The sequence below is a fragment of the Acipenser ruthenus genome, chromosome 29 (genome assembly GCF_902713425.1).
Source record: "Acipenser ruthenus chromosome 29, fAciRut3.2 maternal haplotype, whole genome shotgun sequence".
NCBI classification, from domain to species: Eukaryota; Metazoa; Chordata; class Actinopteri; order Acipenseriformes; family Acipenseridae; genus Acipenser; species Acipenser ruthenus.
Genome location: NC_081217.1, coordinates 19,709,861 through 19,736,715, shown reverse-complemented (window position 1 = coordinate 19,736,715; position 26,855 = coordinate 19,709,861). Strand labels below are relative to the sequence as shown.

General features: G+C 38.3%; 3 protein-coding genes across 3 annotated transcripts; 1 reads left to right on the top strand and 2 right to left on the bottom strand.

Moving 5' to 3' along the window:
• Window positions 1-440: 440 nt before the first annotated feature.
• Window positions 441-4,703, top strand: LOC131702098 (pepsin A-like). Its single transcript, XM_059003951.1, has 9 exons — window positions 441-577; window positions 899-1,049; window positions 1,713-1,830; window positions 2,019-2,137; window positions 2,393-2,592; window positions 2,697-2,819; window positions 3,143-3,287; window positions 3,773-3,871; window positions 4,277-4,703. The coding sequence occupies exons 1-9, from the start codon at window positions 522-524 to the stop codon at window positions 4,418-4,420; spliced, it is 1,155 nt and encodes a 384-aa protein (XP_058859934.1). The 5' UTR covers window positions 441-521; the 3' UTR covers window positions 4,421-4,703.
• A 4,607-nt stretch (window positions 4,704-9,310) lies between these two features.
• On the bottom strand, window positions 9,311-17,097 carry LOC117966015 (CMRF35-like molecule 1). Its single transcript, XM_059004254.1, has 7 exons — window positions 16,938-17,097; window positions 15,246-15,572; window positions 14,211-14,507; window positions 13,621-13,783; window positions 12,884-12,978; window positions 10,698-10,735; window positions 9,311-10,151 (listed from the first exon to the last, which is right to left on the bottom strand). Exons 1-7 carry the CDS (start codon window positions 17,095-17,097, stop codon window positions 10,002-10,004), a joined length of 1,230 nt encoding a protein of 409 aa, XP_058860237.1. The 3' UTR covers window positions 9,311-10,001.
• On the bottom strand, window positions 15,661-25,960 carry LOC117966016 (polymeric immunoglobulin receptor-like). Its single transcript, XM_059003456.1, has 6 exons — window positions 25,915-25,960; window positions 25,260-25,430; window positions 21,047-21,598; window positions 20,471-20,588; window positions 18,836-18,934; window positions 15,661-18,219 (listed from the first exon to the last, which is right to left on the bottom strand). The coding sequence occupies exons 1-6, from the start codon at window positions 25,958-25,960 to the stop codon at window positions 18,189-18,191; spliced, it is 1,017 nt and encodes a 338-aa protein (XP_058859439.1). The 3' UTR covers window positions 15,661-18,188.
• Window positions 25,961-26,855: the final 895 nt, after the last annotated feature.

Genomic DNA, 26,855 nt, shown 5'->3' with positions numbered 1-26,855 from the left:
TATTCATCCTGGCTCACCACTGCAACCTCCAAACTACTTTATGAATGTTTTGCTTTCACTATGCTTAAGAACCATTGCCTGTGTTTTTCACTACAGCATACCGTAGCAGAGTACATTTTAAAAGGACATTCGAAGTGTTACGCTAACAAGCATATTCATGCTGTTATAAATTCCAGTAACTGGATATTTACCTAACATGAAATGTTCTACTTAAAAAAAAAAAAAGGTTGTTGAAGTTTACCAAAGCCAAATTTTATTAGATCCAAAAAAAAAGAAACAAATGAAAAGCCAAATTAAAAAGCTTTTAACGCGTGCAAACACCGCAATGACTTTGTGGAATTTTAAAGAATGCTTTGAGTATGATAGGAAAATGCTGAGTTTTAACTTTGTCCATAAGGGTGTTTATATTTTCACTATCAGGCCTGCAGAGATAATGTCCAAGGTCAGCCAAGGCTGGTATATAAAGAGTGGCGAAAGCCCCTTGGACACAGTGTGATTTGAGTGACCACAGAACTGCCAGGATGAAGCTTCTGATTGTCTTTGCAGCTTTGCTTTCAATCTCCCACTGTTTTACCAAGTAAGTGACATTGCAAAGCTGGAGTTAGGAATTAGTTAGTATCAAATGGGTTTTGGATCTACATTTAATATTTGATATATACATATATTACTGGAGGGTTGTGATGGAATATTGTAATCAACATCATTGGAGAAAAATTATGGGTTTTTTATACCAGAAGGTCAGAAAGATTTTTTTAAACCAAGACCTTCTTAATCCTGTTACTCCACGGGTGCTTTAATCCTCACCGCTAAATCCGCTTACAATAACATGGATTTGCACCACTGGCTTTAATCACTGTTAGAGTTTGGAGAATTAAAATGTGCCTCTTTTTTGTTTTAGGATGTACCTACAGAAAGGGAAATCTATCAGGGAGCGTCTAGAAGAAGAAGGATTGCTGGAGGAATTCCTGCAGGAAAACCCCATCATTCCCATCAGTAAATATAGCGCCGTTCCCTCTAGCAGCAATGAGCTGCTCATCAACCACTTTGACGTAAGTGATGACCCCCTTGCAAGACTAGCCATTTAGGGATTAATTCAAATATGCAGGATAACAGTAATAATCAAAAACAATAGAAGCGGGGGCTCCCGAGTGGCGCATCCAGTAAAGACCCTCCGTGTGGAGTGCAGGATGCGCTCTATAGTCTGGACGTCGCGAGTTCGAATCCAGGCTATTCCTTTGCCGACCGAGGGCGGGAGCTTCCAGGGGGTGGCGCTCAATTGGCCGAGCGCCGCCCGGGGGGAGGGAGAGTTAGGTCGGCCAGGGTGTCCTCGGCTCACCGCGCACCAGCGACCCCTGTAGTCTGGCCGGGCGCCTGCGGGCTTGTCTGTAAGCTGCCCGAGAGCTGCGTTGTCCTCCAACGCTGTAGCTCTTGGATGGCTGAATGGCGAGTCCGCAGTGTGAAAAAAAGCGGTCGGCTGATGGCACACGCTTCGGAGGACAGCGTGTGTTAGTCTTTGCCCTCCCGAGTCAGCGCAGGGGTGGTAGCGGTGAGCTGAGCCTAAAAATAATTGGCCATTCCAAATTGGGGAGAAAATTTTTTAAAAAAATGGCAACGACTAAATGTATGAAGAAAAGCATACACAGTGTAGAAGCCTTAAGTGTGTTTGCTACAGCTGAGTAATGTTGGTTCGTTTTTCTTTTTCGCCGTTGCAGTCAATGTACTATGGAATAATCACCATTGGGACTCCACCTCAAAGCTTCAAGGTGCTCTTTGATACAGGCTCCTCAAACCTCTGGCTCCCATCCATAAACTGCCAGAGCCCTGCCTGCAGTGAGTGGTCATCTACAAATAAAATTGGTTTATTTTGCCTACATACGCCCTCCCCCCACCATGAAAACGATTTTGCACCTGTCTTTGATTTTCTTTTGCATGCACCACTTATTATAAATGAAATGTAAAAAGCTATTAAAAGGGTTTGATGATACAGATTTAATAAATCTTTTTTTTTTTCTTTTAAGCAAACCACGCCACCTTTGCTCCAAATGCATCCTCTACCTTCCAAGCAACCAACAGGGTGTTTTACATTGTGTATAGTTCAGGCAGCATGCATGGCACTCTAGGTTATGACACTGTAAAGGTTAGTATGTTTTGTAGCCTACCTCATTATAGATTATCAGCCATGTCCCATTCCTAAGTGGCCCTGAGGGTCAGCTTTAATGATCTAAACAGTAGTAGATTGTGACGACTAATGTAACCTACTTACTGAAATAAATGGGACTGTATTTGCTATCCAAAACCAAGTGGTTTTTATCATTATTTTAATTGAAGCAGACTTCTAATACTGTTGTTCTGATTACATAACTAAAAACAATGTCATCCAAAACTATTTTAGGTGGCTGACATTGTAGTGCCTAAGCAGGAGTTCGGGCTGAGTGTATCGGAACCCGGAAATGCATTTTATTACGCCCCCTTCGATGGGATCGTTGGGTTGGCTTACCCTTCCATTGCATCAGGTAAAGCTACCCCCCTCTTTGACAACATGATGAGCCAACACCTGGTGTCCCAGGACCTCTTCTCCTTCTATCTAAACAGGTACAAACAAATTGGGCTCGATTAGCCGGATTACTCTCAATCACAGGGAGTGAGACGTATCCCATTTACCCTAATGTGTTGCTTCTTTCCCCTTCTTGTTTTAGAATCCCCTCTACCGGCCCCCAGGCTGTACTGACCTTCGGTGGGATTGACCCTTCCTATTACACTGGAGCGATCCAATGGGTTCCCGTCACCAGCCAAAGCTACTGGCAGGTCAATGTGGACAGGCAAGTTGTTTACGGTCATGATTCAAAGCACACTCTGGACTTCGAGGAACTTTGTCTATAGGAAAAAAAATCTCTTGGTCACCAATTAAAATCATTAAGTCCTCTTCTGCACAACACACCATTTACATTGTCCTACAGAATGACCCACATGTTTAAAGCTGTCTGTCCGCTTACACTTACCACCATTAACCCGCTCTCCATCTCCAGGTACGGTCTGAGTATTTAAATATAACCTCTTCGGAGAAGGACAACTCCAGGCAACACTTGTCGGCAGAAATCACCCTGGCCTGGTATAAACAGCTTCATATTTCTCCCCATTGCAGTGTGAAGATCAATGGGCAAGTTGTTGCCTGTAGCTCTGTCTGCGAGGCTATCTTGGATACTGGAACCTCACTTATGATTGGCAGTAGTGATGCGATCAGCAGCATTATGAAAATGGTCGGGCTTTCACTGCAATCCAATGGAATGGTAACTGTGCCCCACACTAAGATTCCTACCCAATATTTAATCTGATAGTGCTTAGAATTAACATTCTTATCATAAACAGGGCTTAAGAGGCTTGCTTCTTACTTAAAATAGAGCAGAGCATGTACAAGCTATAAATGTATAAATGTATCCAACACAGAGAACCCTTCCTCTATAAATACAGAGAAACTCTGTCAATGCTGATCAATTATCTGCAGTGCGAAAATGCTCTCTTCAATACACTGAGCCAGCAGCAATCTGAAGCCATTACAGTTCAGTTCAGAGAATGCAAACCAACACTATCTGAATATAAAGTTGAAGGCAGAAACAAGTAAAGTAGACTGTGAAGTGACCTGAACTTCCACTTTGTTTATAAACACGATGTAACATCCAAGAGCCCAGGCGTACTGCTGCACTATCCGCAGTGCTGAAACCTAGGTGACCTGTCTATGTTGTGGATTGACTTTCTCATTTTCTCATTATTACAGTATGCTGCCAGCTGCGATAACCTAGATAAGATGCCTGACGTGGTCTTCACAATCAATGGATTGGACTTCCCTATGCCTTCGTATGCTTACACAATGCCGGTATGTTTAATTATGCTGTAAAGGGGGCTGTAACAAGGGAAGAGATGTAGAAAGACCAGGAGATTATATGGAGCTAACAGCTTGGCTGAAGGTGCTTTGGAGATTTGTTTCAAACCCTGACATCTTCTGTGCAAAGGCTTGGGGAGCTGAACCTTTACATGTGGTGGTAGCGGTGGGATGTCTTATCTGGACTTAAACTAAATGCATTCAAGAAATGTAAGGCTTTACTGGGGAATTTAATTCATTTAAAAATAAAGACTCCCAAATGGGAACAGCCAAAGCTCAAGTAATTGGAACAAACTTGTAATGGATGGCAATGGAATGTGTAGAAGGAGTCAGCAGCAGTGTTGATGCATTGAAACTCTCTGCTTACAATGTCTTTTGTTTTATTGGCACAAATAACAGGTCAGTGGTGGGTTATGCAAAAGTGGCTTCGGTCATACTGGTGATTTCTGGATCCTGGGAGAAGTTTTCATGAGGGAATACTATTCTATCTTTGATAGAGGCAACAACCGAGTGGGGCTAGCCAAGGCAGTGGAGTTCGCTTAACCCGTCACCTCCTGGCTTAGGCATAAGACAGGATTCGCAATCGAAAAGGAGACATAAATGACAAATGTTTCAGTGTAGGAACACGCTTTGAAATACTAACTAGGTGCATTAATTACTATCTCGTTACACTTACCCATGTCTTACATTTACTAAATCTACTTAGCAGGATGTTCTGCAGTTTGAAGGATGGTTGTGTTATTGAAACACACAGATTAACATGCATTAAAGATGGCTTATTTTCTGATTCATAGTGCTAGATCTTTATTGCTACTGCTTTTTTAGGAATTGTGTCTACTTTCTGTTTAAACAAACAATAAAGCATGAAAAAACCTTTTCCAATCAAATTGAAGTGCTTCTTTCAATATTGTTATAAATATTAAATAAACGTAATGCTTATGTAAAAAGCATATCTAAAAAAATATATTTGTTTGTAGGTATGTTCTTTGCCGAAGAACTGTTTGTAAAATCAATAGCACTATTTTATTAGATTGAGGAACTGAGGAATATTTACATGAAGTAAGGACATATAGTTTTTATTCTGCATACACAGGTTGCTTAACACAAATATTTTATTAAAAATGTAAAAATTGCACATGACTTCAAGCTTTAACAATTATTTCCATTGATTTGGGACAAATTCTGTTCAATACAATATAAAACATTTAGATATCAAAATAAAATATAAAAATGTTTCTTTTTTTTCTAACCCTATTTTTTTAAAATTACATCTCTGTTCTGTCTTAGAACTGAGCCCACATCCGTGCTGAAGGGAATGAACCATATACAATATAACCATACATGGACGTAGTTGGTCTGTGGTCAGGAGAGTGAGGTTATTTATTACTACTAACATGTTCATATGATTTACATTCTAGGTTAGATAATATCACTGAGCACCACTAGTTTCCTGATCAGCCTAGATCCAAAAACAGGTTTCAGGTGAACTAAGACTGGACTGTCAATATCTCCTATGAACAAAGCTGCCAGAAATGCATCAGCAATTTAGGAATATATGAAACATGTGTAATTATGTCTTGAATATGGAAGCACCTGCCGTCCATCAGTGTGTCATGCCTATCAGGCTGAACCTAATTTTCAAGAGGAAGAAGCAGATTTTATATATCACATAATGCATGTCATTTATTCAGCTTCCATTAGAAATCCATCGTTCCTATATCGAAATTGTGTTTTTGCCCAACTCCTGTGTACAGAGTGCGGCACGCATAGACTACAGACTGTGTACAGAGTGCGGCACGCATAGACTACAGACTGTGTACAGAGTGTGGCACGCATAGACTACAAACTGTGTACAGAGTGTGGCACGCATAGACTACAAACTGTGTACAGAGTGTGGCACGCATAGACTACAAACTGTGTACAGAGTGTGGCACGCATAGACTACAGACTGTGTACAGAGTGTGGCACGCATAGACTACAAACTGTGTACAGAGTGTGGCACGCATAGACTACAAACTGTGTACAGAGTGTGGCACGCATAGACTACAGACTGTGTACAGAGTGTGGCACGCATAGACTACAAACTGTGTACAGAGTGTGGCACGCATAGACTACAAACAGTGTACAGAGTGCGGCACGCATAGACTACAAACTGTGTACAGAGTGTGGCACTCATAGACTACAAACTGTGTACAGAGTGTGGCACTCATAGACTACAAACTGTGTACAGAGTGTGGCACGCATAGACTACAAACTGTGTACAGAGTGCGGCACTCATAGACTACAAACTGTGTACAGAGTGTGGCACGCATAGACTACAAACTGTGTACAGAGTGCGGCACTCATAGACTACAAACTGTGTACAGAGTGTGGCACGCATAGACTACAGACTGTGTACAGAGTGTGGCACGCATAGACTACAAACTAGCAAACAATAAACTAGTAGTCACAGACATGCCCATATAAATAAACTCTCTGGTTGGTTATTTGAATTTGATTGCGACTGTGGAATATTCCACTGTTCCTGCGGATACTGGAACTGATCCAGAATGGAACTCCGGATGATCCACACCCCGCAGGTTAGCGTAGAGCATTGAGGGGTCTTCGGGTGGTCCTGAGTGGAATGCTATGGAGGAGTAGGTAATGGGTACACTGGGCTGCTGCAAGACAAGAAGCAAATATAATTAGTGGGGACTATAATGGAGATGCAAATATAGAAAAAAAGTGATACAAGGCTTTGGGAAAGATTATTATTATTATTATTATTATTATTATTATTATTATTATTATTATTATTATTATTATTATTATTATTATCTGCAACAACAAAATAACTTCAGCTGTCACAGCTGCTGTACAACAAACTGTGATTGCTGTGTTCTTTCATTTAACACCTTTGTGTTAAAAAAAATAATTCTTTATAATTGCAAGCCCTATTTTTGTATCTATTTTTTCAAATAGGAACATATTTTTTGTATATGAATAAGGATTGGAATAATGGTGATCATGTAAAGAAATGACATTTCAGTTCACATTATAATTCTAAGAATAAATGAACATACATTACATACAGGAGGGATATCTTCAGAACTCCTCGGCACTGCTATATTAAAAAGAAAAAGAAAGGTCATTGGTTTCTTGTGTTAGTTGAATTTGCAATTATTTTAATATTTCAATATACAAGCAATGATAAGCATTTTAGTTAAAACAGAGTTGGAGAAAAATTAACAACACAAAAGTGTCCTGAAATCAGTCTATAGTGGAGCTAATTCAATACACAGTTAAGCTAGGTTAGAAAAAAAAGTGATAATAATCAATGCATGCTATAAACAGTTAATGTGAGACCATACTCATTTGGCTCAGGCTACCACATTGCTGATGACATGTGGATTTAAAAGGTTAGCTTGCACAGCTTGTATTTCCCCGCTTGAAAAAAGACTTACTCTTCTGCTTCTGTTTCTTAAACGTTACAATAACGAATGCAGTAGAAATCAGCACGATGGCCAGCAATCCCAGCACAGCACTGAGGGGTATGATCCATTTCATTTCAACAGTGCTGAGAATTTCAAAAACAGCAACAATTAAATACAATGCTCCCTCACCAAGACACCCCTGACTGTGAAACAAGCTCACCAGAAAACACAATTCCTGCTGTACATTCAGCCCCATTCATAGCATTTTAAGGACAGTGAGAGAGGGTTAAAAGTTCATTTTCACTTTACAAACCACAGAGAATCTTTAAAAACAGATTCTTTTACATTTTTCATAATTAGAGCCCACAGTATTTAACCCAGCTATCACCACCAAGTTATTAGTGTTATCAGTGTATTGAGTTGCGTGGCTACAGGGTGCAAGGTTTATAAAAAGAACAGTATCTTTAACATCAAGAACATTCTCTGCATTATAAAATGGGAAGAAAAGTAAAGAGAGATATGTTTGGAGCCTAATCAATTAACAGAACCAGCAAACACACATGCATGTATTGTCTTGTTATTGTATTGTATATATTGATTGTGTTATCTTGTCAGTGAAACACAGGGTAACGAGCGTTTGCTGCTGCTAATTGTTTCCATTCTTAGAAAATAACCAATGTCCAGATGTTGCAATATTATCAAGAAGTGAAACATAGAACAATGCATTACTCAAGATTATCAAGTTCCTCACTGCTGCCATTGTTTGCTGCTCAGGAACCTAACATGATCTAAACTGAGTTGTCAAGCCTCCAGTTTATAACCATAGTCAGTGCTATCAACCCCTTCTAAATAAATACATAAATATACTTTACCTGGTAATAAAGAAAGGGCAACAGAAAAATACACGTTCTCGTTCAGACCACATCTGTAAATTCCAGCATCTTGACTATTGAAGTTATGGATTGTTACATACATTCTTCCCAAATGTTGTGTGATTGATACTCTTCCACGGTATGCCTCATGCACAAAACCATGTGAAATAGCAATGTTGGCACAGTCTCCAGCAGGATTGATAACTTTACAACAGAACATCACTTGATTATAAAACAAACGGTCCAAAGGATAGAATATTGTCACTGATTCTCCTTCCTTTAATGTAAATGGTTTCTGCCCAGTTACACAATAAGAATCTGTAAGGAAATACCAAAATTTTACTGTTCATTTTGCATGTGTTTTGTATCAAAAGATACAAAACACATGCAAGCACACACACATACACACGCAAGCACACACACACACTCTCACATGTAACATGTACCCATTTAACTCTTACAAGAGGTGCTTGATTAATGACTCGATCTCTGTAGTTCCTTCTTGTAAACTAAACTCAATCTCTTACCTAAAATCAGAAGAAAAAGCAGGAAAGCCCATCGCCCAATCATTGTTCTGTTCAAGTTGAAAATCTGCATTCAGTAACAGAGCAGTGCTATGTGGGTACTTCTCCTTTTTAGATTTCAGTTACTGTCAGGAAACCCGATAAAGCTTTGGCGTGTTGGGACAGCCTTCTGTGGTCAAAGCATTTAACCAGCATGGCGGTCTCTCAATCTACTTCCTGGTCAGTGGATTCTGAGGACATGTGCTGAAGGTCAGCAGCAGTGGTGTAGCTAGGGGAGCAGGGCGGGGGGAGGGGGGGTAAGGTCATCAGTGTTCAGTGCTCTCAATCAGACCATGATTGGAAGATGTTATTTTTCACATAGAGGAAAGAGGAAGTTCAATGGCTGCTTGTGATCCGTTTCCACAGAAACCAAAGATAAATAGATTATGATTTTACATGTGGTTAAACTCTGTTATTGTTTAGAAATCTCCAAAGAGTAAAAACTGATCATAGGCCATATGCATGTGCAGAGCAACAGGACATCCGGCTGCAGTATATTTAATATTACTGAATGTGACCCAATTCACAGTCAGGATCTATATCACTGATACAGTTTGAGAATTTACCAACAACCATGACACCTAATTATTATGTATTTATATATTTTATTTCAACAGCATGTACAAAAGTTGTATATCAAGACAGAGATACAAAAGCGTTACTAGCATAGTGAAAGCAGTAATCTTCAACTAGGCCTGGTAGCACAGCTACACAGATACAATAGATCAGAGATATGAACAGATTAAACCAAATCAATGCTACACAGGCGATAGAATTGTCAGAAAAGTCATACAATTCTTGAATAATGATTAAGATATCATACACAAATAAACTATAAAAAAGCAATTGAATTAATCATCAATACAAACCAAATCCTGAAAAATGAACCCACTGCCGAAATAAAGCATTTAGTTGATAACCCACTTTGTCATGGTGACTGAGGTGAGTATCTCTGAAAACAAATCTAAAAAGGCACACTATTTACTGTGTTGTATTTATTAACTAATTGAAAATAATATTGAATGCAACAGCTATATGCCATTTACAGTGCACTTAACGATAACGTGTTCATTTCCTGATACCCAGCTATTCACACAAGGAGGTATAGTTTCTGTGACTCAAGCACTTCATGCAGGGGTCCCAGGACTGGATTTACATCCAGGCACTCTGGGGACATTCCCCCATGACAGTAACCCCACTGGACTCTTGGTGTTTTCCAAACTGCGCCTCTGTGTGACTGCTGGTCAAGTCAATATCAATGGAACAGTCCTCAGAATCAGAATGCAAGGACGGAATACTCCACAGACTCAGACCTCTGCGGTGCTTCGGTTTGCCTCTGGGAAGGGTTCACATTTGCATAGATTCCGTCACCTGCTGGCGTCTGTGCATTGTTCTGAAATCTTACTGTAGTATATGTTACGGAAGGCTAAAGGAAGAAACATGCTTTATTTATTATTATTATTATTATTAGTTTGAATTGCTATAGTATGTGTTTTTTGAAATTGTACTGCTAAATAAATATTTTATTTATCTTTATTATTTTCTTAGCAGACGCCCTTATCTAGGGCGACTTACAATTGTTACAAGATATCACATTATACATTATTTCACATTATACAGATATCACATTATTTTACATACAATTACCCATTTTTACAGTTGGGTTTTTACTGGAGCAATCTAGGTAAAGTACCTTGCTCAAGGGTACAACAGCAGTGTCCCCCACTGGGGATTGAACCCACAACCCTCCGGTCAAGAGTCCAGAGCCCTAACCACTACTCCACACTGCTCTATATATTTTAGATTTACTCATATTTAATAATGGGATATGAATTTTGTACTATAATTTATAAGGTAACACTTTGTATATACCAGTACATTTGTTATTCAATATTTAATCAATTAAATACTTATCTGGTACAATAAACATCTACTGACATTTTAAAATAGGTTAATATTGAGGGGGTCTTACTGGTGTGCTGCTCCTTATGGCCCCTTTTTGTTTATCCCCTGAAATAAAAAATACATAAAGTGTTATGAAGTATTTTACTTTAAAGCAGTTTATATACTGTGCTGGATTTGTAAAGCTTTGTATTTCAGAAGGTCATTAGCCTGCAGGAAAAACCCATCCAAAATAATTAACAAAACCAGAAATAAACAAGTCAGACATTTAATTTGGGAGCTTGTAAGTAGTAACAATTAAAACTATGTTTTTTGTTTTTGTAACAGGGCGGAGGCTGGGTGCGAACTGGCTACCCTGCGCACAGCAAGCGAGCATCTTAACACAATGCAAAAGAGCCAGGCTCATCTGCATTAGTGGTTTTAGAGCTTTTAACTGCAGTGTGTCACACAACACCGCCTGTTACATGGTCATGCAATGTGTCCTTGCAAAGTGGTGACCAAATTAAAACACTGCACACAATAAGGCTAGTAGTTTAGCATTATTAAAAACTATTCATTTGTTAATCAGCTAATAAAAGGGTTTTTAGGTTGGATTTTAAACAGTGGGATTGTCTGACCAATGGTTGTAATCAATTCCAAAGACTAGGTGCAGGGGTAGGAGAATGTGCTTTCACCCCTACTACTCATTTGAACCTCGGAGATCCCAACAAACCTGCATCATTGTGACCCGAGAAGGGGCATACAGAGTTAACAATTCTCCATGAGGACCACTAAGCGCCAGGTGAACAGCAGGATCTTAAAGAGGAAGTTGCAGGGTTCCGAAAAACATATCGTTATACGTCCCCACATGTTGCTAAACAACTGAAACAACTTTTTATACTTAGAACTTTAAAGTCTGTTTCAAAGCTCTTTTCAAAATGACCGCTCTAGTGCAATGGGGTTTGAGATCTGTCATCTAAATCACATTTTATTTACGTACCACATCATGCATCGGTATTGCTGTGTTACCTGTTTGACAATGTGGGCAATAACCCTTACGCTATCAGTGCACTAGAGCGGCCATTCTGAAAAGAGCTTTAAAACAGACTTTAAAGGTATAAGTGTATGAAGTTGTCAGGATGTTAACAATAAAAAGGAAAACGACAGGTATGTTATTTAAACAGTTGTAGCGACACGTGGGGACGTGTAACTCTATATTTTTCCGAACCCTGCTACTTACTCTTTAAATCCAGCTCTAAAGCGTACAGTAAAGCCAGCGTAGAGAGGTCTAAACTTGGAGATGTGGTCAGACAAATACAAGATATCTTCCTGTTTACTCATGAGGACACATGTTTTTTTCTCAGAAATGCATTGCTGTAATACATGTTGCCACAGTGTTAGTAACACTTCTCTATCCTTGCCTCTGCTACGTGTGACTGACTATGCTTCAGCTGTGCTTTGCAAAGCTTTTAAAGTTTGCAAAAGTTATCCAACTGTTCTTGAAATCATCCCTTTTAGTGCAATATCATTTACTTATGCAGGTCTAAAGTTATTGGTTTTTGGATTCTAAAACATAACATTTGGAAGGTAATATTGGGAAAACTTTTCATTGTGACTCTAATTAATGTGCATGTACAGAGTAGTTACTTTGTAATACATGTGCACTTACACATAATTACAATGTTATTATGCATAGTACTTAATGTGTACATCTTCTTGCACCCTAACCCTAACCCTTTTCTGATACAATTGTGTACGCACATACAGTATATTGTGGAAAAAGATGCACACGTACATTGTAACTATGCACAATAATATTGCAATTATGTGTAAGTACACATGTCTTTACTAAGTAACTACTATGTAAATACACAGTAATTATAGACACTTAATGTAAAGTGTTACTTTTTTAACTTTCATTTCAAGCTGTTCCTCTTTGTGAATTTTTACAGTCTTGCATCACATGATTTACATGAAACCCATTTGAAATACTAAAAACTGCATAAGCAATGATAGCCATCCAGCTACAATGAGTGGATTCAAATCATTTCTCATTGGGTCAAGCTGCAGGTTCATTGATATGCAGCATGCAGGTTGTGTCAGTGTCCACGGACAGAGAGTACTACATTATGAACATCTGTGGGGTCAGAAATCAAGCTCAAGTACACCAGAGCCCAGGGAGGTATTTCCAACATTTGTGGTTGATGATGGTGTTGTGATTGCTTCACACAGTAGTATCCAATTCAAACGAAGAGAGTATTTTGTAATGTCACTTACTGTTAATCTTCATCCTGATAATTAGACAAAGCACACACAAGAATAGCAGGCATCCACAGATGACTGAAAGAATTATCAGTAAATTACTGGCATCTCTAGAAATAATAGAGAAGAACCAGTTAGCCAGTTTCAAAGCAACCTGAAAATACAGCCCTAAAATATTAAATCCCTTTAGAGACAAGCAAATGCAGGCTTTACAGTCATGTCCCTCTTTAAAGTGTATGCCTATTCAAAACTTCAAAATCCAATCCCTGCTTTATACTGAAGTGGTACACTGAGGACATGGAAAATAGAAGAGAAAATAACCAAATTAAAATTCTGAGCTGTGTAGAAACAGTACAAAGAAAACAGTAACTTTCTATGACCAATGTTCAGACTAGCCTTTGTGTCTTCATAGTGCTTCTACTTCTCAGAGGATTGAATTGTAATGGATTGGCATCGCAGTCTGTTGAATACAATGGAGAAGCAGGGTCTGGACATGAAACATGAACCTCACCGCTCGTAGGCACACCTCTTACCATTCAACTATCCTTCAAGACATTACACGTCACGCAAACAAAGAGAAATACAGAGAACCTCAAATACGTGTCTCAAGATCACCCAGCCTAATGGAAATGCAGAGATCCTGAGACAACTGCCATGTGATTTTTTTCTCATGTCCTCAGTAAAGTCAGTGTATAATACACTGATAGTTCACGCCTATCAAGCTGATTCGCAGTATAGAAGTGAGACTGTACTGTGAAGTAGTGTGTCCTGTTTGTCCAGGAGATGAAGAGGTGTTCACAGCAGTGCTTGCAGTGGCTGGGGCTGTTCTTTCTGTTGTTGGTGTTGGTGTTGTAGCAGTTGGTGTTGTTGTTGTTGTTGTTGTTGTTGTTGTCTTAGCGGTTGGTTTCAAAGTTCCTGTTGAAATACATGAACAATTAAAACTGGAGGAATGTGGGAATCCTGACAGATTAATCTTGTCTTAATAATCTCAACATTTCACACTTTAATAAATGATTTCATTGCAGGAACACGTTCACTAGAGCACTGAAGAGCATGAAGCATTTCAATTGTTACCTTTGTTTCCTTTCCTATCTATAACGGCTTGTATTTTGTGTTTACGATCTGTTTTTCATGTGTGTATTTGTTTCCTCAGTTTCCTTTTTGCTTGCTTTCTTAGACTTGCGTGTAAATCACAGTCACATTTAACTAAACTGAAGGGGTTTCGTACCTTTGACAGTGAGGTGAACTGCATTGTCCTAATCTGGTATCAATGTTCTTTTAATTCCACATCAGTACCACAGTAAACTACATCTGGTATCATTACAGTAAGACATTCGATTACCTTTGTTGACAGTGATATACTCAGAAGTGCCTTCATCATAGCCAATTCTTTTTATTCCACACCAGTACCGTCCTTCATCCTCTTCTCTCAGATCCCTCATAGTTACAGTGAACACTCCTTCAGTTTTATTATCACTGATGGAGATCCTGTTTGGTGTCTTGGTCTCATCAGTTTTCACCAGAACAGTACTGTCTTTAAAAATACTTCCTTTACTCCAGTATTTCACATAGTTATTAAAGCCTTTATCATAACGACACTGGACAGTCACCAGTCCCTGAATCCAGCCAGTCACAATGTCTGAAGGGGCACAAAAGTAGTAAAATCTTTCTTGTTATACATTATAGTCACACAAGTGTAATATAGTGTTGCTAATAAATAAATATGAAGAAACAGAGATGTGAGCCTGATTTTACAAAACGTTACAATAAGATATCTTGGAATTAAGCTGCAGATTGAAAGTTCTATATAAGGTAACGTTTCCCTCCTTCCTGAGATCCTGAAATCAGTCATATATTTTCTTTAGAGTTGTATATCTTAGTACAATTGAAAATAAGATTCCTATCATCAAGGTATTGTTTAGTTTTTTTATGCACATTTCATTTTTTAGGTTTAAATATTGTGGTTATGTTGTAGTTCTCTGTTTGGTTTTTCTTGTCACATTCTGCTTGTCCAGCAGTACAATCCAAGTTTCTGTGTGTTTGTTGTTGCTGTTGTTCTTTAAATTACAGAAACATTAAATAGGCTTTTTATCAATGTAAGACCATTTACTCTGGGGCCTCATTCACAAAGCTGTAACTCACGAGTCATTTCAAATATGATTTTATAAGCCTGCTTCTATGAATAAAGTAGCGCTTGGTAACCATGAAACTGTTCTGGACTGTTGTTAATGAATCCACCAATAATATAGAAGTTTTGTGAATATCAAATTATATTTTATTCAGAATAACAATCTTTGTGTAACTTAAAGCATTGTGAACGGGGCCCGTTACCATTTTTAACTATATCTGGTATCGCCACAGTAAGACATTCGATTACCTTTGTTGACAGTGAGATACACAGAAGTGACTTCATCTAGAGACAGAGGTTTACTTCGTATTCCACAACAGTAATATCCTTCATCCTCTTCTCTCAGCTGCCTCATAGTTACAGTGAACACTCCTTCAGTTTTATTATCACTGATGGAGATCCTGTCGTTTGTTTGGAGGGCATCAGTACTTATCAGAGTGGTACAGGATATACGATACTGTCCTTTACACCAGAATTTCACTCTGTCCTTGTAGTCTTTGCCATAACGACACTGGATAGTCACTGATTCCTGAAGCAAGCCGTTCACCTGGTCTGGTCCAGAAAGGGCTGCAGCACCTGCATCAAAGTGTGTAGTACAGAGTACAGTATATATGTGGCAGACAACATCCTGAATTAGGCATTGTAAAGACAATGAGAATAGTGGTAATGCCAAACCCTTTTTATTCAAGCAAACTGGCTGGTAAAAACAGTCTCTAATTAAAACATCCAATGATGTTTTATACATAGGACCCAGTGTGACCCAAACCATTACAGTTTTAATGTTGAGCTGTGAGAGCAAAAGCAAACGGTGTCATTGTCGTGTGCTGTTTATATCAATACGTGTTTCGTGGTAGTTAGATTTTACTGACGCCAGCTTGTTTATTGAAAAAAATAAATCATCTAGAAAAAAACCCTATAATCTATAATAAATAAAACATGCAGTCAGGTTTTGTGAATCAGTGTCAGTGTTACCACAAACATATCTATTAGTTGTGTAGAGAAAGTGGAAGTACATTTTTGCATGCTGTTTTTATCCATGTAAAAATGTATGCTTGCTTGTATGTTTAAATGTATGTTTCCTTGTTTTACTAACATCAGTTTAATAACCAAACACAGTCCTCTCAACCACACACACTAATGTTCAGGACCCCTCGTTGCTATATTAGCTACAGTCACACTTTCATTAATAAAAAATACTTTTCTATAGATTGCCGTTTTATACATTAGCTGATTATATATGTGTGTCATTCTCTGCTATAGGGTTCCAAAAGAATCACCATTTGTCTGTTCAAAGTAACATACAAATAGATTTATTTTAGATAAAACTCCTTTTAATCAAAAAAGACATTTTGGACTTAAATATTCCATGAAGAGTAAGAAAACAAATGCAAACATTGTAGATCGAATAAACATTCACAATTCTTTCACTTTTAATGTTTCCTGTAGTTATGGATGCATCACACCATAAAACGTACATGTGACAAAAGACAAGCTGCCTCTTTCACAACTTAAAACAGTTTAAACTCAATCTAAATCTGTTTGTTGTACTTATCGCTCAGCTTGATGTAAAGATAATTCCATTTGCTATACATAAACCAAGGATCTAAAGGAGTCTGTTAGTTCTGATAACACATATACATGCTCCCAGTTTAACAATATCACAATGTATTTATTTTTGTATGTATTTATTTATTCTTAAACCAGGAAAAGCCCATTGAAACGAGGCCTGAGTGTCCTGGCAAGATGACCAAAAGCTGACAGCAATAATTTCACATCTCTAAAAACAACATCACTCTAAAAGACAATCACACCATACATTCAATCTGGGATCAGAAACATTTACACTTCGATAACGACAATAGCTCTGTAATACACAAAAAAAACTGTGAACTATCATTCCGTTATAGTAACACAAATACAAATTAAACCAGTTTCCTTTACCTGACAGAGCAGCCAGAAGTACGAGGAACTTCATTTTACACACAGAGAACCAGTGTACAAGCTGGCTGAGTAAAAGCTTCCTTATTTCTGAGAAAAAGAATATGTTTTTCATATCCTTCCTTTTTTTCAAAACCACATTGATACAGAACACATACATCATTCAGAGCAGATGCACTGGGGGGAGGCGTCTGCTCTTCATTTTAATACAGTAAGTGTTTCTGCAATGGATTCTACCCAGACTGATACTGTACAATAGTTCATGTGCCTCCAATCTTGGAAGTCACCACTGAAGTTTATTGTCTGTCACTCTGTGTACAAAACAAAGCACTGAGTTGGTGGATATCTGCATGAAGCGTCTTCAGTATTAAGTTTAAGTAGAATCCTTAGGGATACATTTTCCCTTAACTAGGGTATAGATTTAAATGTGTTAGCAGCTTTGTGCAACACCAGGGGGGGGAAACTATAAATAAATGAATTGCTTTTTTTACCATTATATTCAGATTTTTTAAATTAAAAACAAAATGACATTATCCGATTAACAAAACTCTCTGTCACCCCCCAAAAAAAGGTAATGCTAAATATTAACCAAACAATAATGACCAGAAATATAGGTATGTTATATTATAAGCGCTTTTGTAGAATTGTATTTTATTACTGTAACCCTTGCTTTAATCCTGAACAAATTACTATCCCCTGTTATTGCTGGAAAACAGATACGATTCCAGTTAATCACTTCATTATTTACAATGAAATTCCTTTTAATTATTGTTAATATAAAATGGGATAAAAAAAAAACATGAGCAGTACCAAACCAGGTGTTGCAAGTAAATATTAAGCTTTCATTGGTTATATTTTAATCACATGACTCTTGAGGAGACACATTGATTGATAGGGAGTTCAAAGGCTGCTGGGAGACGTAGTTCTTACACTGGAATTCCTGCCTTTGCACGTCAGCCAGTGTGTCTCCTGTAACTCACATGATCACATGACTGTCCCATGATTCCAAGCAACAGACACACAATAAAGACACTTTCTTTTGATATTAAATAGGACAAACATGTTTCCTACGAAGTAGGGCTCTATCTTAACTGCAAATTAAGACCAGTATGGTGAATAGCAGTGCATATTAAGATGTACTGAGTATGTTATTAAGCTTTCACCCTATTTATTGTCATGTGTAAGTACATTTATCTTCCATGTTGCTTGCAGGGACCCAAGTGCTTTCGATTGTAGATTATCCGGTTATACCCATCATTCACCAGTACTGTTGAGTTCAGGATAACTGGGGGGGAATAGTAAACGGTCATTAGAAAACACATACATACTGTTAAACAAAACCACTTATTATCACAAACTTTAACAAAATGTCCCATTTGTTTAAGATATGTTTTTCCATGTAAAAAGCATTGTGATTAAAATTTAAATGAACTCTCTCCAGCAGCTGACTTAATTGAATGACAATTCTTCTGTCTGCTCCACCATCTCAGCCATGCCCTCTCAGCACAGTGCGTTGGTTTCGCTACCTCCTATATTACATTGAGGAGACTTGTTTTACAGCAGCAGTGTGGAGTAGTGGTTAGGGCTCTGGACTCCTGACCAGAGGGTCGAGGGTTCAATCCCCGGTCGGGGACACTGCTGTTGTACCCTTGAGTAAGGTACTTTACCTAGATTGTTCCAGTAAAAACCCAGCTGTATAAATGGGTAATTATATGTAAAAATAATGCGATAGTAATAATTGTAAGTCGCCCTGGATAAGGGCGTCTGCTAAGAAATGTAATAATAATAATAATTCCCTACCTGTCCTGTAAGTGATGCTTTTTTCATGATCTAAATCAAAACTTTCTGCCTTGAGAGCATCTGCTCAATTAGATAATTCTCAGTATCTGTCCCAGCCTTACCATCCATGCTTGCGTTGACAATCCCATAATTGCACCACAAGAGGACAAGCCAGCATTAAAACAAACAGGATCCAGCGAAGGTAAGACCAGATATCAAAGCTGTGCAATGGAAAGATGTGGTTAGGTTTAAAAACCATATTAAAGTACATTAAAAAACCAACAGATACAATTCAACCATGGAATTAAAAGAGGTATTGAATTGCAAAAACAACCATAGTCCGGTTAACAGGTACGTAGGGGTCAATAAAGGTTAAACAAATACTGTGAGCACACTGGAGAACACTGTGGCTCACACAGCTGCAAGATGGGAGGATGTCTTCCAACTCAACCAACCCAGCATACAGAAGAACAAGGAATTGATAAAGTGAGGTACATTGGACCTTGTGTAGAAGAGATGTACCTACTGTGTCTGGAACAACATTGCAGCTCACCCCATGAAACTGACAGTGTTTGGATAGTGTTAGGAAAACAGAGTGTAAGCAGAGCTCACAAAGTTCAGCTTCACACACATGCAGGTAGGTAGGTTATATAAGACAGGCACTCATTAGTGCAAGCGAGACAAGTTACCTGAATCCTCACCTGACGACAGACCACCTCCATACCTGAGCTATCTCCAAGAACATTAGGGAGCTGATCCTTATCTGATTTCTGTTTGAGCCTAGGTGCCACATTGTTATGTCTCACAATAATGTTTGAGCTATATGTATTAGTGCTAGTGAGACAGCTATATGCATATACTGTATTTATTAATTAAATGGTTGGTCATAAAAATCATTTGTAATGCACAACACTGGACGTTTCCATGTGTTAATTTGGTATATTGCAAACTGAACAGTGTTTGTGATTTTAAGCTTTCCTAGCCCTTGCATTGGACAGCCACCCCGAAAGCTCAAATCCCTTTGTAGTTTCAATTTGAATTAAGACTTTACGTTTCTGAAGCACAAACCATCATCATGATTCATTTTTAATTCACTCGAGGTGTGGATTAAACTACTGTGGTACCAGTAAGTTAGCTAGTTTCAAGGAAATCTGAAAATACAGCCCTAAAATATTAAATCCCTTTAGAGACAAGCAAATGCAGGCTTTACAGTCATGTCCCTCTTTAAAGTGTATGCCTATTCAAAACTTCAAAATACAATCCCTGCTTTATACTGAAGTGGTTCACTGAGGACATGGAAAAGAAAAGAAAAAAATAACCAAATGAAAATGAAAATTCTGATCTGTGTAGAAACAGTACAAAGAAAACAGTAACTTTCTATGACCAATGTTCAGACTAGCCTGTGTGTCTTCATACTGCCTCTACTTCTCAGAGGATTGAATTGTAATGGATTGGCATCGCAGTCTGTTGAATACAGTGGAGAAGCAGGGTCTGGACATGAAACATGACCCTCACCGCTCGTAGGCACACCTCTTACCATTCAACTATCCTTCAAGACATTACACATCACGCAACCAAAGAGAAATACAGAGAACCTCAAATACGTGTCTCAAGATCACCCAGCCTAATGGAAATGCAGAGATCCTGAGACAACTGCCATGTGATTTTCATTCTCATGTCCTCAGTAAAGTCAGTGTATAATACACTGATAATTCACGCCTATCAAGCTGATTCGCAGTATAGAAGTGAGACTGTACTGTGGAGTAATGTGTCCTGTTTGTCCAGGAGATGAAGAGGTGTTCACAGCAGTGCTTGCAGTGGCTGGGGCTGTTCTTTCTGTTGTTGTTGGTGTTGTTGTAGTTGGTTTCAACGTTCCTGTTAAAATGCATGAACAATTAAAACTGTAGGAATGTGGGAATCCTGACAGATTAGTCTTGTCTTGATAATCTCAACATTTCACACTTTAATAAATGATCTCATTGCAAGAACTCGTTCACTAGAGCACTGAAGAGCATGAAGCATTTCAATTGTATGTTACCTTTATTTCTTTCTTTATTTATAACGTCTTGTATTTTGTGTTTACGATCTGTTTTTCGTGTGTGTATTTGTTTCCTCAGTTTCCTGTTTGCTTGCTTTCTTAGACTTGCGTGTAAATCACAGTGACATTTAACTAAACTCAAGTAATCTGATATTTCTGCTGTTAGGAAGGGGTTTCGTACCTTTGACAGTGAGGTGAACTGCATTGCCCTAATCTGGTATCAATGTTCTTTTAATTGCACACCAGTATCACAGTTAACTATATCTGGTATCGTTACAGTAAGACATTTGATTACCTTTGTTGACAGTGAGATACACTGAAGTGACTTCATCATAGCCACTTCTTTTTATTCCACACCAGTACCGTCCTGCATCCTCTTCTCTCAGATCCCTCATAGTTACAGTGAACACTCCTTCAGTTTTATTATCTCTGATGGAGATCCTGTCGTTTGTCTGGAGGGCATCAGTACTTATCAGAGTGATACAGGATATACGAAGCTGTCCTTTACACCAGTATTTCACTCTGTCCTTGTAGTCTTTGCCATAACGACACTGGATAGTCACTGATTCCTGAAGCAAGCCATTCACCTGGTCTGGTCCAGAAAGGGCTGCAGCACCTGCATCAAAGTGTGTAGTACAGAGTACAGTATATATGTGGCAGACAACATCCTGAATTAGGCATTGTAAAGACAATGAGAACAGTTGTAATGCCAAACCCTTTTTATTCAGGAAAACCGTCTGGTAAAAACAGTCAATAATTAAAACATCCAATGATGTTTTATACATAGGACCCAGTGTGACCCAAACCATTACAGTTTTAATGTTGAGCTGTGAGAGCAAAAGCAAACGGTGTCATTGTCGTGTGCTGTTTATATCAATACGTGTTTCGTGGTAGTTAGATTTTACTGACGCCAGCTCGTTTATTGAAAAAAATAAATCATCTAGAAAAAAACCCTATAATCTATAATAAATAAAACATGCAGTCAGGTTTTGTGAATCAGTGTCAGTGTTACCACAAACATATCTATTAGTTGTGTAGAGAAAGTGGAAGTACATTTTTGCATGCTGTTTTTATCCATGTAAAAATGTATGCTTGCTTGCATGTAAAAATGTATGTTTCCTTGCTTTACTAACATCGGTTTAATAACCAAACACAGAACTCTCAACCACACAAACTAATGTTCAGGACACCTCGTTGCTATATTAGTTACAGTCACGCTTTCATCAATAAAAATACTTTTCTATAGATTGCCGTTTTATACATTAGCTGATTATATATGTGTGTCATTCTCTGATATAGGGTTCCAAAAGAATGACCATCTGTCTGTTCAAAGTAACATGCAAATAGATTTATTTTAGATAAAACTCCTTTTAATCAAAAAAGACATTTTGGACTTAAATATTCCATGAAGAATAAGAAAACAAATGCAAACATTGTAGATCGAATAAACATTCACAATTCTTTCACTTTTAATGTTCCCTGTAGTTAAGAAAGTTTACAAACGAGAGGAGGCTAATCGGCCCATCTTGCTCATTTGGTTGTTTGTAGCTTATTGATCCCAGAATCTCATCAAGCAGCTTCTTGAAATATCCCAGGGTGTCAGCTTCAACAACATTACTGGAGAGTTGGTTCCAGACCCTCACAATTCTCTGTGTAAAAATGTGCCTCCTATTTTCTGTTCGGAATGCCCCTTTATCTAATCTCCAATAGTATCAAAGTGTGTAGTACAGAGTACAGTATATATGTGGCAGACAACATCCTGAATTAGGCATTGTGGCAAGGCTGAGGCTTTGCACCTGTAAATAGTTTTTGTATCTTGTTTGGGTTTTAATAAATACAGATTGTTTAAAATGAAGTATGTGCTAGATATGACAGGGCTGGGGTATTTTACTGTATTTAATCCTGCACTTAACCCAATCTGTACAATTTTGTATTTCACTTGCACTCGTATCCAACCCTAATGTAACTATCAACAGTGTTCCCTGCTCTTGAACTACCCTGATATCAAATCATACTGTATTTTGCATTTGCTCTTATTAGGACTGAAGTCATTGTATTTTATATATTGCTCTTAATTGTACTGTAATTCTTGATATGTATTTTTTGTATACAACTGCAATAATAATAATAATAATAATAATAATAATAATAATAATAATAATAATAATAATAATAATAATAATAATTGATTCATTATAAATTAACCCTGGTCACATGCTTTAAAAGGGTCTCGAAAGGACAGCTCTTGTTTTCTTCAAGCCAGAAGTGAAGGGCTGTAAATAGGTGGAGAACCATCATGACTGAGTGAGCAAGTGGGCAAATACCAAAAATGCATCGTCAATGCTGATAAGAGCTGCAAGGTCCTCAAGCATTAACCACAGTGCTACAATAACGATCTCCTCACTTTGGTCAATAAAAGGGCATTTCTTTGGATCCCAGATTCATAAATGATATACTGTATTTAACAAATGATAAGCGCTCAGCTACAGTACAATGGAACTTAATATGCAGGTCATGAGAACAGAAATGCAGACACGTTTATTAATGAACAGCTTGTTCAGAAACACGGCCTACTACTCTCCCTGTTTAACAATATCACAATATGACACGGAAATACTTAAACTGTCCTTCCCTGTCATTGTAAAATAGTGAAAAATAAATCGTGAAATGAGTTTACCTGACAGAATAGCCAGAAGTATGAGGAGCTTCATTTCAGACGCTGGTATGTGTGCAGGCATGAAAAACATTCTTCAACCTGAGGTTTTTCATTTCCTTCCTTTTTTTAGTGTCAACCACATAGCAACTCTGCAAAACAATGCAATTCAATGCAATTTGATAAAGCATGCCCAATTAAGTTTATAATTCATTAGAATAAGTTATTCGTCCCAGTTCGGCCTCTGGATCATAGTTACTTCTTTGGGCTATGCCAGTCAGCTGGGTTGACCATGACGAAGCCACGCCCCCAACATTATTATTATCCAAGGCGACTTACAGAGACTAGGGTGTGTGAGCTATGCATCAGCTGCAGAGTGACTTACAATTACATCTCACCCGAAAGACGGAGCACAAGGAGGTTAAGTGACTTGCTCAGAGTCTCACAATGAGTCAGTGGCTGAGGTGGGATTTGAACCGGGGATCTCCTGGTTACAAGCCCTTTTCTTTAACCACTGGACCACACAGCCTCCTAACATGACTCTCCAATGATTCCAAGCAACAGACACACAATAAAGACGCTTTATATATTAAATAGGACAAACACGTTTCCTACGAAGTAGGGATCTATCTTAACTGCAAATTAAAACCAGTATGGTGAATAGCAGTGCATATTAAGATGTACTCAGTATGTTATTAAGCTTTTACCCTATTTATTGTCATGTGTAAGTACATTTATCTTCCATGTTGCTTGCAGGGACCCAAGTGCTTTCGATTGTAGATTATCCGGTTATACCCATCATTCACCATTCTCATTTACAGACATCAAATGAGTTTCCTTACAGGTAAACAGACCCAATAAACAGGTACAATGACAGTGGTCATGTGGAATTACCACATAGATCACATTGAGCATTTGGGAAGCAGATAAAACCGAATAGAAAAGTCAACTAGCCAATTGGAATAGCTTTGCACTTCCAGTTCCACAAAATCAGGGGGTGGTGTTTGAGATTAAATGACAATTTACAGGCTAGTTTAACTGCAATTTATACACGAGAGAGGTGGATATTAATCATGAGATTTAGATTGGGTGACTTTCTGGAACCATATCAAGCCTAGCCTAGTAAATGGATGTGGTCATAAAAAGAATTAGTAATATGCAACACTGCACATTTCCGTGTGTTAATCTGGTGTGCTGCAAACAGAACAGTGTTTGTGATTTGAAGCTTTCATAGCCCTTGCCTTGGACAGCCACCCTGAAAGCTCAAATCCCTTTGCAGTTTCAATTTGAATTAAGACTTTAAGTTTCTGAAGCACAAACCATCATCATGTATTTTATTGCATTAATTTTCTCTTTCATTTAGTACCCGATTCATTTTGAATTCACTCGAGGTGTGGATTAAACTGCTGTGGCACAGGGGTGTACATGTCACCTGCTCGTGGAAGACGGTGGTACTGTGGTATTCACAGTGGCTTCAGTGGTTGTTGCTGTTCTTTCTATTGAAGTTGATGTGGTTGGTGTTGTTGATCTTCTCAAAGGAGTCGGTTTCAAACTTCCTGTTTAAAGATATGAACATTTCAAACTGAAATAATCTAGAAATCTCGGTTCTGTATGTTTACCTTGATCAGCTGAATATGTTGTGTTCATCAATTATCTCATTGTAAGGACTCAATCACTAGAACACTGCTAATACTTGATTTCACATGCCTTGCTCTTCAAATGAGCTACGATTCAACACCAAGATGCTTATTGGAGATTTAAATAGGTGTTGATCTTTTTAAATAAATAAATCTGATACAATTATTTATGCCTGGTAAACTGAATCTGATATTACTATAGTTAGGAAGGTCGTTACCTTTGACAGTGAGATACACAGAAGTGCCTTCATCATCGCCAGTTCTTTCTATTCCACACCAGTACCATCCTTCATCCTCTTCTCTCAGATCCCTCACAGTTGCTGTGAACACTCTTCCAGTTTTATTGTCACTGATGGAGATCCTGTCATTTGTCTGGGGGGCTGTCGGTTCTGAACAGAGTGGTGCAGATCTTCACCCCAGTATTTCACATGGTCCCTGTAGTATGGATCATATTGACGCTGGATAGTCACTGATTCCTTTATCCAGCCGATCGCTACAAACTTGGTCCTGTAATTGCATTTGAATCTGGCCACCTGTGTATGAATAAATATTATATATACATATACTTTTTAGCAAAATGTACATATATTGAGAAGTGTGTTGCAAATAAAATAAAAGGGTCTTCCATCATTGTGAGAAGAGGAAGTAGTGTATGTGTGTAAGCTACTCAAAAATAAGCTTGATTTCATTGTCCTTGGCACAACGCTTATCACCTGTCTGAAGTGCTGTGAATACAAATCAAGTGTTTATTAGATGTTTTGATATGAGGCTGATATGGTAAACTTGTAGCCTTGCCAGTAAAATTAAGATCTTGCCATTTGCACAACTCCATTGCACGGGAAAAAGAGATTTGCCAATCAGATTGGCCCAAACCTCTCTTTTCATAGAGAAAACAATGACATTTCATTTCCTTCCCCATACCCAAAGTCCTGAGTAACACAGCAGCACCCTCTGCACAAGAATCACTCTGTTTTGTGTTCTTAGTGATTCAATGAAAGCTAAACTCAATTCCCCTGAGTGCCAGCCCTGTGCCACTTGCTTATTTCCTTTCTCACCTAAAAGAAACTCACATCTGGAACCTTTTTGTAAATGTATTTTCGTTTATTGATCTGAAAACTCATGAAAAACAGCAGCATAGTTGAGGTTAAACATGGATAAACTGAGTTCACCCACTTCTGATTTGAGGAATATGGAGTTTAGCCAAATCCAGGCTATATCAAGGGTTAAAACCAAGGCATTTTCCAATGCATTATTTAAAGTGACTCAGGTGCATTTCATATTGCCCTACATATAGGTCACTTGGAATTACAATTCAGGCATGTCTAGGTTAATGAAGGGTCTTCTGATTAGCTAACCCACAATTCAGCATGACCATCACCCCTGACCCGCGTGCAATCCTCGGAGTATCACATAGGTTCCTTTACCCACTTCTGTTACACACGGCAGATGAATGAACAGGTCGTTTCCAGTTGCAGACTCGCAGGTTGTTGAGCGATTTGAAATGGTATCTCACTGAAGTCCTCGTAAGCCTGATTATATCGTCTTGTGTAGCAATGGACTGGATGTGCAGCACTAAGAGGTCAAGTGAGCCACTCAAACAGTGTACTCTAGTTACTGCCAGTGAGCTGATGATGATGATGATGATGATGATGATGATAATGATGCTGCTGCTGATGATGATGATGATGCTGATGATGATGATGATGATGATGATGATGATGATGATGATGATGATGATGATGATGATGACGTGTCATTTCACAAGTCTGTGATATCTGGTGTGAGGTTCTCAAAAGAGCGCTGTAAAAGATAAT